The 12,992-nt window shown below is 47.4% G+C and overlaps 1 protein-coding gene across 10 annotated transcripts in view; it reads right to left on the bottom strand.

Annotated features, from left to right (window-relative positions):
• The window catches only part of ANK3 (ankyrin 3), a 195,382-nt gene extending 186,577 nt beyond the window's left edge, over positions 1 to 8,805 (bottom strand). For 2 of the 10 annotated variants that reach the window (XM_087702133.1, XM_087702134.1), the window contains exon 1: positions 8,245 to 8,799. In XM_087702133.1, coding sequence (XP_087558259.1) covers positions 8,245 to 8,358 — 114 coding nt within the window. In that variant the 5' untranslated portion in view covers positions 8,359 to 8,799. Of the gene's footprint in view, positions 1 to 8,244 lie in introns of all 10 variants that reach the window. The other 8 variants (XR_015695133.1, XM_087702131.1, XM_087702132.1 and 5 more) reach the window with 8 other exon arrangements.
• Positions 8,806 to 12,992: the final 4,187 nt, after the last annotated feature.

The following is a 12,992-nucleotide window of genomic DNA, read 5'->3' as shown; positions in this document are numbered from 1 at the left end:
ATCAGAGTGAAGCTCTCTCCATCCAACTTCAGACATATCTGGGGCTGCAAACACAGCTAGTAGAAGGTGCTTGATGCTGCCATAGATCCCACTTGCCCCCCCCCAATATTTAAGACAGATATGAAAGCACCCTAAAGTTACCTGGGATTCTAGTGATTCCCTTTCTTTCTTGAGTTCAAAACTTTCCACTGTTAGAGCAGCTCCAACTATAGAGCCACTTTCCCATCAGAATCTCCACTCAACACACCCAAGAGAGGATATGATGCCAAAAGGCCCTGAAACCCTCAGAAAAGTTGGCTGGGTAACATAGAGAGGAAACAAGAGAGGAACAGCTTTACTTCCAGGAAGGGCTCAGAAAAATCTTGATAATGAGTCATTTTCAGAATTCAATCAGACTTAAAGCATGTTCCTGCTGTCTTCTTCAAAACTGTCCCAGGGTGTTCCACTGAAATAAGTAGACGTTTCTATTCATTGCAAAGGAAATCATGCAAGATATTTCCCTAGTAGATTGTACTCTACCTTTAAATTTTCCTTTCCTTCAGATATATTATTCCTGGAAAGCTCTCTGTGTATCAGATGCTGCCTCTCCTTCCCCGCCTTCCTTTTCTCTTCACACCATGGAGTACTAACCACACTCAAACCATTCTCTTCATCCTTTCCCTTAGACAGAAGTATTTCTTTCTAGTCAACTGAAGGAACTGCATTCTTACATCTGTATTAATTACCTCTCTGTCCTAAAAATGAAAACGGATTCAAAATTGAAGACAACTTATATAAGTAATTCATGTGAAACAAACCAGGTGCAGCTTTTTCTTCTAGGTGCTGAATTGTGTTGGCCATTTCACCTTACAGGCACTTGATAATTTTATGAAGATGAAATACTGACAATATAACCAAGAAATACCTATGTAGTCTTGACCTTCAGGATTAGTTTAATGTTAACAGTCCAGTGCACTTCAACTCCAGATGTGGTAACAATAAAATCATGTCTGAATCAATTAATCCATATTCCAACTTCTAAACTGTAACTCAAAAATGTGTCAAGTGCAACTAATCATTTTTTTAAAAAAAATCTTTGAGGCAACTCAATATATAAGAAAAAAATGACTTGTTGCATTCACTTTCTTTTAAGATTTAGAGAAATAAAATTAATTTCACATTTCAGTGGTTTTTCCTTGTTATTCCAAAGGTTACATAAATAATGAGTATAAACTCATCAGTTCCTACAACTTCTTATAGAAATGAATTACAGGCTTATGAATCACAACTTTCTAAAACTGCTGACAAATTTAAGACTTTGGGACTAGTAACAGCATCAAGATGAAGCATTCCAACCAGGAAATGTTTATTTCAGCTGCCAAGAAACATTCTGAAATCAAATTCAGAGTTTAATTCAACAATGGGTTTTTTATTAACTCTTTAAGGAGAAGTGAATTGGCCAAAACATTCTACAAGGCTTTGTACTGAGAATAGATTTGCTGGCTATTTTTAAACTCAGCTTATTCCATAATACAAGCTATTCATAGATAAATTGGATAAAAATAATCACTACAACATTTTCCAATGTCTCGCGTGGAATTAAATGCAAACATTAGAAATTATCCTCCAAAGACCAGGGATCCAACAATTGCCAGAATTTTAATGAAGTGAGAAAATAGTAGAGAAGGAAGTAAGTTCTAAAAATCCTTATTCCAATCAGTGACTGAAATGAAAATAAATTCCTAATTATGGTCCCCAAAGTGGGGAAAATGTTTCCAAAAGGTGGTTGTAATTAAAACAGTAAACCTCTCAAAGGATATATCTACTAGATGAAAATCCTTAATAGAACATAAATTCAAATGGAAATAGGAAGATGCTGTAACATATAAATAAACCTTGAAGCAAAATCATGTTAATGAAATAAAGAACACAAAAAGGTATATACCAATGATGGCAAACTTATGGCACGTGTGCACGAAGTAGCACCCGGAGCCATGTTGCCTGGTACGCATGGCATTGTCCATTCCTCTTCCCAGTTTCTGGTGCACTTGCACATGTGACGATCAGCTGGCCTTCCTGCATGTGGCAGTGCTGGAAACTGGAAGAACTGGCCTTCCGTTTTCCAGTGTGAGCATGTGCGCCGGCCAATTGATCATTGTGTGTGCATGCGTGCCAGTAACCAGAAGATTAACTGCCAGAAAGCGGAAGTTCATTTTCCAGCGCCCACACGCCCCCTGACGAGTGCGCACAATCCTTTTTCGGCACTAGGTGCTGAAAAGTTTCGCCATCAGTGGTATATACCATATTCATGTAAGTGAGCCAAATATACATGTCAACTACAGAATAGAATCATTCCAGACCAAACACGCAAGTTGAGAACCAAAAAAGAAGATGAAACGTATTTCTCCATGTTCATTATTCAAGCTTGTTGCAAAATTTTCTTAACATCCCCCAAGATCTAATCAGCAAACAACAGCAGATGGAACAAACCTCCAAAGAAAGCAAAGGAAAAATGGGGGAAAGAAATGAATGCTATTTTTTTTACTCAGTTAATAGCTTATGATATTTTCTTTGTTGCTCCAACAGCTAAGGTCAAAGAACAAAAAAAAACCAAAAAAAAAACCCAGACTTTTGGCTATCCAAATGCTGGACTTTCCATCAGGGTCACCACTCAAAGAGGCTGCTGGGCCAGGGATAAAGAACTCACAGTATCCCTGCAGCATCTCTCTGCAGCCTCAGGCCCCTTTGGAGTAGGTGGGGGCCATGACCTTCCTCTTTTGAAGAGGGAAGAGAGACTGGTGGGAGGGAAAGCGGACCTTCAATCTTGCAGGAGATAAAAGGGATCTGCCCCGCCCTTTGAAAACCTTACAGAAGCCTCCTACTCCTCTTCCCTTTTGAGTGCAGGTTCCCACAGGCTGTGCAAACTTTGGAGTGGCCATCCCTTAACAAATGTTTCTGCTCTTGATATAGGCTGAAAATAGATATTGAGATAATTTCAATGGATGTTTTTAGAATTGTACTTCTATGAGGAACATGCCGAAGTGGGCAGTTCCTTTGCTCTGTTAGCCAACAAATGGGCCTTCTGCATAGGCTGACTGGCCAAGGCTGAGTTGGCCATGGTGAGTTGGCCACGGCGAGTTGGCCACGATGAGTTGGCTGTGGCAAGTTGTCCCATTTCGAACTGCTCTGCTCACCAGTCTAAAGCAGAATATCAAGGTCCCATATTAATCTACAGACAATCCCCGACTTACAACAGTTGATTTAGTGACCAAAGTTACAATGGAACTGAAAAACGTGATTTACAATGGTTGCAGCATCCCTATGGTCACATGATCAAAATTCAGGTGCTTAGCAGCTGGTTCATATTCATGAGGGTTGCAGTGTCATGGAGTCACATGATCGATCACCTTTTTGCAACCTCCCAACAAGGCAAGTCAATGAGGGAAGCCAGTTTGACTTAACAACCATGTTACTAAGTTAACAAATGTAATGACACACTAAACAACTGCGGCAAGAAAAGTCGTAATATGGGGTAAAACTCACTTGTTTCCCTTAGCAACTTAAATTTTGGGCTCATTTGTGGTCGTAACTCGAGGACTATACCTGTACAGAGGAAAAGTCTATCCCCAAAGCAGGCAGTGCTGCATTGCATGCCCTTAAATTTAGGATGCGTCTTTTGCTTGGCCATCAGGGCTCCAACTCCTGAGAAGTTTGTTCTTTGTTCTGATAACTGTCTGTGGGGCAGGGACGTGCAGTCAGGGGAGACAGGGGAGACAGGGCCTCACCACTGTCATGATGAAAAGAAAAAAAAATTAAAAGGAAAAAGGCAGAGGTAGTTGCTGCCAGAGTCACAGTGGATGACTCTGCTTAGTGATTAACTACAGGGGGAGGCGAGAGAACCACGTGCCTCCTTTACTCTAGCTTTATGATCACTTGAGCAGAGTTAAGCAAGGGTTAAAAGGCGATAAATTCCTTATGCAAAGGAGGACGTGGTTCTCTCACCTCCTGCTCTGGCAGCAGCAGCTCTTGCCTTTTTCTTTTTACATTTTTTACATTTTCATCATGGCGGACAAGAGGAGAGTTGAAATCCTCTGTGACACAGCTGGAAAAGGTATGTGGGTTGGAGGGAGGAATTCAAAATTATTATAATTTAATTTGTAAGTAATTTTTTATTGTGAGTAATTTGTGTGTGTGTTTGTGTGAGTGTGTGTGTGTTTCTTTCTTCACTTCACTCAAACAAACTCTCTCTCAATTTGAGAGAGAGAGTTTATTTGAGAAGAGAGGGAAGGGGCAGAGGCAGGGAGGGCAGCCTTGTTTGAGAGGGCCAACCCTCCAGCAGAAGCGGGTCTTTTACCCGCCTCTGCTGGTGGACTGACGCTTTCTTTCTTTTGCCTGCTGTGCCCCCCTTCCCTTTCTCCTCTCCCCCCACCGGGAGCCCCATCCTGCTCCCCTTTCCCTTTCCTCCTCCTCCTCTCCCCTTTCTTCGCAGCTGCTGCCTCGCCCCCCCCCCGCCTCTTCATCCCCACCGCTGTGTCTGACAGTCATCTCGCGTTTATGTCCCCCATAAATGCAAGATGCCTGTCGGACACAGTGGCGGGGACGGAGGAGGCGGGGGGCGAGGCGGCGGAGCGTGGCAGCAGCGAGAAGCAACGTCCCTGCCACTCTGTTCAACAGGCGTCTTATGTTTATGTCCGCCATAAACGCGAGACACCTTTCAGACACAGCGGTGGGGACGTTGCTTCTCGCCGCTGCCGCACTTTTGCCTCACCAACCGTAATCCTCACTGCACGTCACTGCTGTGGGGTCAAGTGGAAAAGCAAGTGAGGCCCAGAAGCCACAAATCCTGCTATATGCCACAGATTTCCTGCCAGGAATTCTACGTGCCTTTCCCCCCCTCTGCTTAAAAGACAAACGTATGCCAACTTTCTGCTCAAACCATTTGTCTTCGTGTTATGACCACCACGAATCTCTGAACCATTGGAAATTATCTCTAATAGATGCTGCTCCCACTGCTCCTGCCTCTCCTGCAGAGTTAGTGCCCTAGGAGGGAAAGGCTGAGGTCAGTGAGCTTGGTTGCTTTCTTGCAGACATCTAATAAGATATCTTATTTGATGTTTTATATAATCCACACTAGGTAACATCAGCAGCACTTACCTAGTTGGGTCACGAACTATCTGCAAGAAAATCACCAAGCTCAGAGAGAGCCCAGGACCCCTCGTTTCAACCCTGAACTACAAATATTCTCCCCCGTTGACTGAAGTCAGCTATGCAGGTCCAGGCAACAGCATGGCCACAGGTCTGAAGTCCACCTGTTCTATTTGGAAGTCTATCCCTCCTGCCCCTCTGATTTTCCTTTGTGTGGTCAGAAACCCTCCACATTTCTTCCCACAATGTGGCCATTGGAAACTTTGTGGGAACTCAGTCGCGACACCTCCCAGGGTTGTCCTGACTGTCCCACTGGCTTCTGAGCTGCCTGAGATAGTCTAAGCATCACAACATTTGCCAAAGCTTGAGCTCCCTCCCCTACTCCGAGCCCCTATTTAACTTGAATAGAACAGGATCTGAAAACGGTTCCACCACAAATGCGCGAATGACAAAAGTGCGCCTGACTAAACCGCGGTGACAAAACCGTGCCGACAAAACCGCGCCGATGAATGAGCGCTGAAGCGCGCCGACAACAGCGCGCCAACAGAAGCGCGCTGTAACCTAACCCTAAAAATAACCCTAAACCTAACCCTAAACCTAACCCTAAACCTAACCCTAAACCTAACCCTAAACCTAACCCTAAACCTTACCTTAACTTAAATTGCGCATCTGTCGGTGCGCTGTTGTCAGCGCGCTTTTGACATCGCGGTTTTAGCACCACGGTTTTGTCGGTGCGCTTTTGACGTTCGCGCTTTTGTTGGGTCACGTCCGAAAACAATCCACCTGGCCCGACCCTAAGATGTAAGGAGTGCAGAACTGCTTCCTGTACATCAGGATGGGACTATCTTCACCCAGGAGCTGCTCTTAAAAGGCCGTGGATGGAAGCTCCTCAGGTCTGTAAAGTGAAAGGACCACTCAGACGGATGTTGGTGGTTTCAGACACCCAGTTCTTGCCAATATGAGAAGGCAACTTCCAAGGGGTATTTCTAACATTGTCCAACATTAGCCAGAACAAGGGAGGTAAATTGGCTCCTTGCTTGGGAAGCTCATGAAAAGGAAGCCTTTTTTTTTAAATTACCTAATTTACAAAAGGGAAACCTGCCTTCTGTGCTGCACTAAGAAATGTCCACAGCTCTCCAGCCCAGGCGATGGGCAGCCTGGCCCAGGCTGCAAATGCAGCAGAGTGAATGCCTGCTTCCCCCCCCCCCCCCCCGTGAGACTCAAGTTCTTTAACTGGTTCCCGAGTATTTTGAGCTGAAGTCACCCCACAGCAGGGCAGGGGAAAATAAAAATTTCCTGATGGCTGGGATCAAAGCTCCGCGAGGCTTTTCTCCCATAGCACAAATATTGGAAGAAGGAAATGGGTGACATTTATGATGACTGGGTATTTCTGTCCAGGTCCCCAGTGGTTGCTAGGTGATTCCCTTCTGAGGTATCAGGATCCCTAAACAGTAAAGTATTTCTGTCAACAAAGCAGTTGACCTTATCTCCTAACACTCCCTGGCCTCCTCTGGGTTCTCTCTGGTCTCTCTCTCCACTGCTTCTCTATCCCCGCCCCAAGAAGGCAGCAGGATTAGACCCCAAGTCATCCTGCTCCTGCTGTAAGGTGCAGCCTTCGACCACTGAAGGATGCATGTAGCTAGTTCCACTGTGATGCATGTGACAATGCAGGTCACACCAGCACTGAACATCACATCAGCAGATCTTTTGAAGTCCTCTGGCTGCTTGGAAGAAGGATGCTTGGCAAAAAAAATAGGCCCCAGCTCCACTCTCAGAAAGCGGAGGCTGGGGAGCAAAGTGAAAGGGCTTTGTGGGGAACAAACCACAATTCAGAACTATATTTGACTCCCACCAATTCCACCCTGGCACAAAAGGTACAGGAGGAGCCCTTGAAAAAAGGACGGCAGGTGCCTGTCCCTTTAAGAGGATGGGAGCTTCAGGGCTTCCATGCGGCAGTCTGCACCCACCCGCAACCCCTTCGGTCCCACTCCTGGTCTCCCTGCACGGAGGAGCTTCACGGTGCTTTCACGCGCGATGCTTGGCCCTGCAGCTTTGCAGAGGCAACGGGTGGGAGGAAGGCAGTCGAGGAACGAGAAGCTGCTTGCAGAGCCGAGCCCCCTCCCTCCCCTCCCCCAGGAGAATTTGACAGCCATCACATCCTTTAAAGGCAAGGTAGCCTCTGATGCTCAGAGCCCAGGTGGGGTTCATGCACCCCTTGGGGAAACTCACACAGGCAATCAGGACCCCCCATTCCTGCCTCCCAGCTACAATTACTTAAAAAACCATTTTAAGACAATTCACAGGAATTTGAAGATGGAGCCCTGGGCCTTCTTCATGCACACAGGAGCCTCTGGAAGGGCAAACTGAAACAAAGCCTCTTCATGGAGGAGGGGGGCATCCAAGGGGCTGGTGGAGAAGGGGAGGGGAGGGCCTTCCAGGTTCAGCAGCTTCCTGGGCAGGGAAGGGGCAACTCAGCATCCTTTCCCCCCATGGGGCTCAGCCATCGTAAGCGGGAGGACAAGCCGACAAAAGAAAGTTGGCCAACCCAATTGAGTTAGAAAGCCCCTCCTCCCAAAGGAGAACCCCATGGTCAGAAGCAAACTGGATAACAATGGTGGTGGTCCTTCTTCACGAATATCAGCATCCACAAAGCCTCTGCAAGCCATGAAACACCCCCCTCCACCTTTCCACTTCTTAGCGGAGATTTATACAAGATTTATCTAACCTGTTAAAACTCCCATCCCTGCCCTGCTTTGCCCTGGGTTTCGAACCAGGTCGCCTTTCAATCTGCTAGAGCAAAACACACACACACACACACACACACACACACACACACACACACACACACACAGACACACACACAAAGAGAGGGGGGGGCAGCCAGATCTGCCACAGCACTTCAAGCACAATCTAACTTCAAAGCAGCCCAATTTGCCTTTCAAAGCTTCCCCCCCCCTCTGGCCCACAGGATAGGGCTCGGGGAACGTGTCGCAGCCTTCCTCTTCCTCCTCCTCCTCCTCCTTCACAAGTTCCCTGCATCAAAGCTCCCTGACATTTGGCGCTGCAGTGGGAGCAAAGTAAAACAAAAGGCGTCCACGGGAGGCTTTTGCAAAGAGCTACCTTCTTCTTCCGATCCTTGGACCTCTTCCTGTGCTTCCTCTTCTTCTCATTCTCCTCCTCGGGGTTAAGTTCTAGGTCGCGGTTCTTCTTGAGCTGCGACGCCGCGTGAGCCATAATGCCTGGAGGAGCCCCGTTAGAACAAGCCTCCCCCGCAAGGTAGAGCGGGTCAAATCCTCAGGCCCCTCAGCCGAGTAGGGGAGAGGCAGGGAGGCATCCAGGACCCCGCGGTGCGGGGGGAGGGAGGCGGGCGGAGGACCCTTCCAAGCTCAGCCTCGGAGAGGAGCCCTCCCTGCACCGGAGCCTGGAGAAAAGAGGGCAGCCATGCTAACGCGCGGAGCCCCGGGAGGAAGGCGGCGGAGATGGGCAGAGCAGGGTTAAGGAGGCTGGGTGCCTGGCCACGGGCTGGAAGTGCTGAAGTGCCGCCTCGGAAGCGGGTAGGCTGCAGCCCATGGTTCTCCCCCGCGAAGGGACGCAGAGCAGCCCCCGCTCTCCCGCCCCGTTGCTCCTCCGTCTAATCCTCAGGTCCGCTTCCGAAATCCGCCCCTCAGAGCATCCTGACGCTGCAGCTGGACGCTCCCTCGCCCAGGTTTGCGGGCTGAGCTCCTGAGCAAATGGAGCAGCTCCCACTTTGGACCCACTGCTGGCGGTGGCAAGAAATAAAGGAACGAGGGAGGAGGTGTGGGGGGTGTGGGGGCTGAGAGAGATTTACCATGGAGACCCTAACTGCTGCTGCCTGGTGGAAGAAACAATGCCTGCATTGCTGGATCAACAGTGCGTCCTTTATGCTGAGTGTTCAGTCTTGCTGCAGGGACCAACATTGTTGTCATCCCCTGTTCCAGCACATGCTGATTACAACACAGCTGGGGAGGAGGCTGGAGATGCCATCATGCAGGCATCAAAGCAGCAGCCCATGCCTGGGAAACGTCCTGGCCATTTTCTCCTCCAGGATCAAAGGAGGGAGGGAGGGGGAGAACAGAGAGGGGGTCCTTCACTTCTCCAGCAAGAGAAACCAGCCCCCTCCCCATCCCGGGAGCAGAGGGAGGTTTTTATGTCACCTTGCTATTTTGTGCTCCCTGAGACCTCGGCAACTGCAGCTTTTGAATATTCATGAAGGGAGGTAAAGCAGGATTGGCAGGCCTGCTGCAGGGGCATTTCCCCACCCCCACCCCCCACTCCCACCCCAAGGACTCCCCCTTCAATGGCACCCATCCCTTCCCAGGCTCCCAGCTCCATCCCTGTGTGCATAGGAGGCAGGCACAGACTATTCCAGGACCATTTCTCCTTGGCCAATGGAGAAGGTGGTTTCCCACCAGATCTAGTGGAAGGACCTCTCCCTGTAGCTGTGCTGGAATCCCAGCTCTGGGACAAAAGGCATTGTGGTTTCCTATGGGGGTCCATCCATGTCTGTCTGTCTGTCTGTCTGTCTGTGTGTGTGTGTGTGTGTGTGTGTGAGAGAGAGAGAGAGAGAGAGAGAGAGATTGCCCCCCCCCCCAATCAAATAAAATGTCCAGATTTCTGTTTCAATCAGCTGAAGGAGATATGACCCATTTCTTAGTCTCCTTCCCAGCGCAATGCAGGTACTTGCCTATCCTTTTCCTGGGTGCTGAGAGATGTGGGTGAAAGACCAGTGTGCGTGCGTGTGTGTCAGCTCTTGGGTTGCAGAAGCCCCTGGGTTTCATTCAGGTTTTCCAATGACCTTCGGGAAGCCCCAGAATTACACACAGTACTTTTGCAGTTTTCTCGTCTTTCTTTGTAAAAGGTACAATTTACTCCAAGTAGTCCTAAGTTTCTTTTCTAACATCAGCACCCTCTAAGCAAGGGATGATGATAAAATTGTAATAAAACATGCAGAAGTCATTTTACAGAAGAACCCCGCAGCCAGGATAATGTCATCAACTGCAGAGACTCAAAACACCTTTGACCATCTCAAAAACTGTTCATGCAATTGGTGCTTCATGCATTGGAGGAGCCCAATTGGTTAGGATTAAGGACCCCCCCCCCCATGGGCTGTTTGGTTATATAGTCCTGCAGGCTGCAGCCCAGAGAAAGAGCAAGAAAAGGGACGGCACAACATGGCAGGTTCTGGGAGGACAAAGTTAATCAAAGGTGAGCGGTTATCGGTCACATCAAATACCCAAGTGGTACTTCACTGCAAAGGAAAATCAAAAGAAGCTTTCTCTCAATGTTGCTTCGGTCCCCTGGCTTGTAACAGTGAAAGAAAGTTACACACACACACACACACACACACACACACACTTTGCTTTGGAGCCCCTTCAGCCTTTCCTCACCAAGTGCAAGGGAGGACCAGATGGATGTCCTCTTCAGAGACCACGGTGGGAAAGGGCCAAGAGGAGCTTGCCCCTGGACTTCCTTCACCTGGCTCTTCCCTTTGGTGAAATGGATCCCACCACCTTGGGGGCATCAGCTACTTCAAGAGACGAACCAGATGCTGAAAACAGAGCAGATTCATTTTTGTGTCTTGGTACAGCAGGGGCTGAGATCTTATGGCCCGAATGTAATGAATCCCTCAGCATTTTTTAACCAATATTTCAGGGATGTGGCAAAAGCTACCTGTTGTCTTCCAGCAATCTTCTGGCCCAGGAGGAACGGCGAGCATCATGCATAGCAGAAGGAAAGAAAAGGGGTCCTTGGGGGGAGGCAGGGATTGATGGTCTCCCCCATTTTTTGCACAAATCCTGTGCTGTTTGCCCTATATAAACACTGTTCCCAGTGCATTATTCTTGCACCATGTGAGACTCAACTGAAGAGAGTCATCCTTGGTTCTACAGAGCAGAACTAGAACTAATGGCAAGAAATCACAAGGAAACAGATTCACATCTGTCTGACAGCCGGTCAAGTCCAGGACTTTCAGTTCACTGACGCTTTTTCACAAGATTTGAACAGGAAGATTTGTGGACCTGTCACATCATCATCATCAGGCCCAATTTGTTAGACGGAGGGAGACATTGTCCAGTTGCTGGAAGCAAACAATCAGATGACTTAATTTTCAAGCATGCACCCATCACAGGAGGAATAATTTTCAGTCATTTGTCTAAAGCTTCGGGGACAACCTTCCTTACAATCTCTGGAAGAAACCACAGTGGCACCACAAGAAGTGGGTCACTGCTGCCCTTTGAAACAATTCTCCTCTAGTCCTTAGAGAAAAGCAAAATCAGGCCAAAGCCTTTAAGGATGCAAGAAGATTGTGCAAACATTAGAAACAAAAGCAGCAGAAATCTATGCACACGGTCAGCCTCGCGGAGCTTGTGTCGGTCATTGTGCTAAACCCGAATAAATGCAATGAGTTAATAAACTACCTTTCCATTAATTCCCTTTCCAAAGAATTCCACTTTCTGGCAAGGCTTATGAGGTTCTTTCGTCCAATTCCGAACTACTGTAACTCAGGCCTCTGAGGCAGACTAAGTCACAGAGGATGCAAACAGAAGGGCTACTGAAATTCTACTTGATTGTTAGAGGATATAATCCAGTGGTGAAATTCAACTTTTTTTACTACCAGTTCTGTGGCTGTGGCTTGGTGGGCATGGCAGGGGAAGGATACTGCAAAATCCCCATTCCCCCCCCCCCCCACTCTTGGGCCAGCTGGCCATAGGTGACATTTGTCAGTTCTCTGGACTACTCAGAATTTCCGCTACCGGTTCTCCAGAACTGTCAAAACCTGCTGGATTTCACCCCTGATATAATCACAGAATCTTGAAACTCTGCCAGGACATCCCTCTGTCTCCTTTTATGCCAACCAGAATCAAGTCAGGGTTATTTTGATCTTCCTCCACTTCCTCTTGGTTTACTTAGAAGTTCTTGCACTTAATTAACTCCATACTTCTACTGTCTGGGACTGTAATCACCTGCATTTCATTTGCTTCAGCAGGAGCGGAAGAAATGCCCAATCCCCTATGCTGAATCAGCTGTGCATCCAACTCTAAAAATGGCTCAGGTTTTCAGAGAGCCAACACCCACACATCAAATCCAAACAACGGAAGACTTGGGAAAAGAAGACTGCCATCTGAAGAATGTTCCACTTTGACTGTACATGGACCAAAGCAGCTACGGTGCTTATTGGTCCATACATAGCGATGCCCAAGTGGTACAAGACAGCACAATAAATAGTATCCTTTCCAAATAATAAACAGATGGGGGATTTCAACACCCTAGGAATGAAATGCAAATGTTTTCCCCATTCTCTTCCATGGTAGCATTTCAGCAATGCACAACAGCTGTCCAAATTCTTTGTTCCCAAGGCTCACTGCCCACATTTTAATAGCTGGTATCTAAGGCAGGACAATGAACGAGGGTACCTACAACAAAAGATCCCCTGCCAATAGCTATGAGGGCCTCTGGCTCCTGTACAAGAGCGTCAGGTGGAGCATTGATCTCCCAGAGGATCACGAGCCCAGATTTCTCCTCTTAGATCCTTTCAGCTATACAGAACCAGCCATGGCACAGAATGCTTAAGAGGAAGAGGAAGTTCCTTAAGGCAAGCTGACATGATAAAAAAAAGTCCAATTGGAAAGCCAGATTTGGAAAATTTACAGAGGTAGCTCCTATAGGAACCACATCTCATTTCTAACCCAGCTTTTATTGTTCAGAAATGGTTAACAAGTTCCTGATTAAATTTTGCAGGACATTTTTACATTACTCAGAGATTGCAAAATGCTAAAAATAATGAAAAGATAAGATAAAAATATACTGAATAAATAAATGCCAACTCTGACCATAGGGTACCTGTTCCC

Source organism: Thamnophis sirtalis, unplaced genomic scaffold (genome assembly GCF_051295495.1).
Source record: "Thamnophis sirtalis isolate CommonGarterSnake01/CBP01778 unplaced genomic scaffold, rThaSir2_p1.2 scaffold_15, whole genome shotgun sequence".
In the NCBI taxonomy this organism is placed as follows: domain Eukaryota; kingdom Metazoa; phylum Chordata; class Lepidosauria; order Squamata; family Natricidae; genus Thamnophis; species Thamnophis sirtalis.
This window is presented reverse-complemented; position numbering and strand designations above follow the sequence as displayed.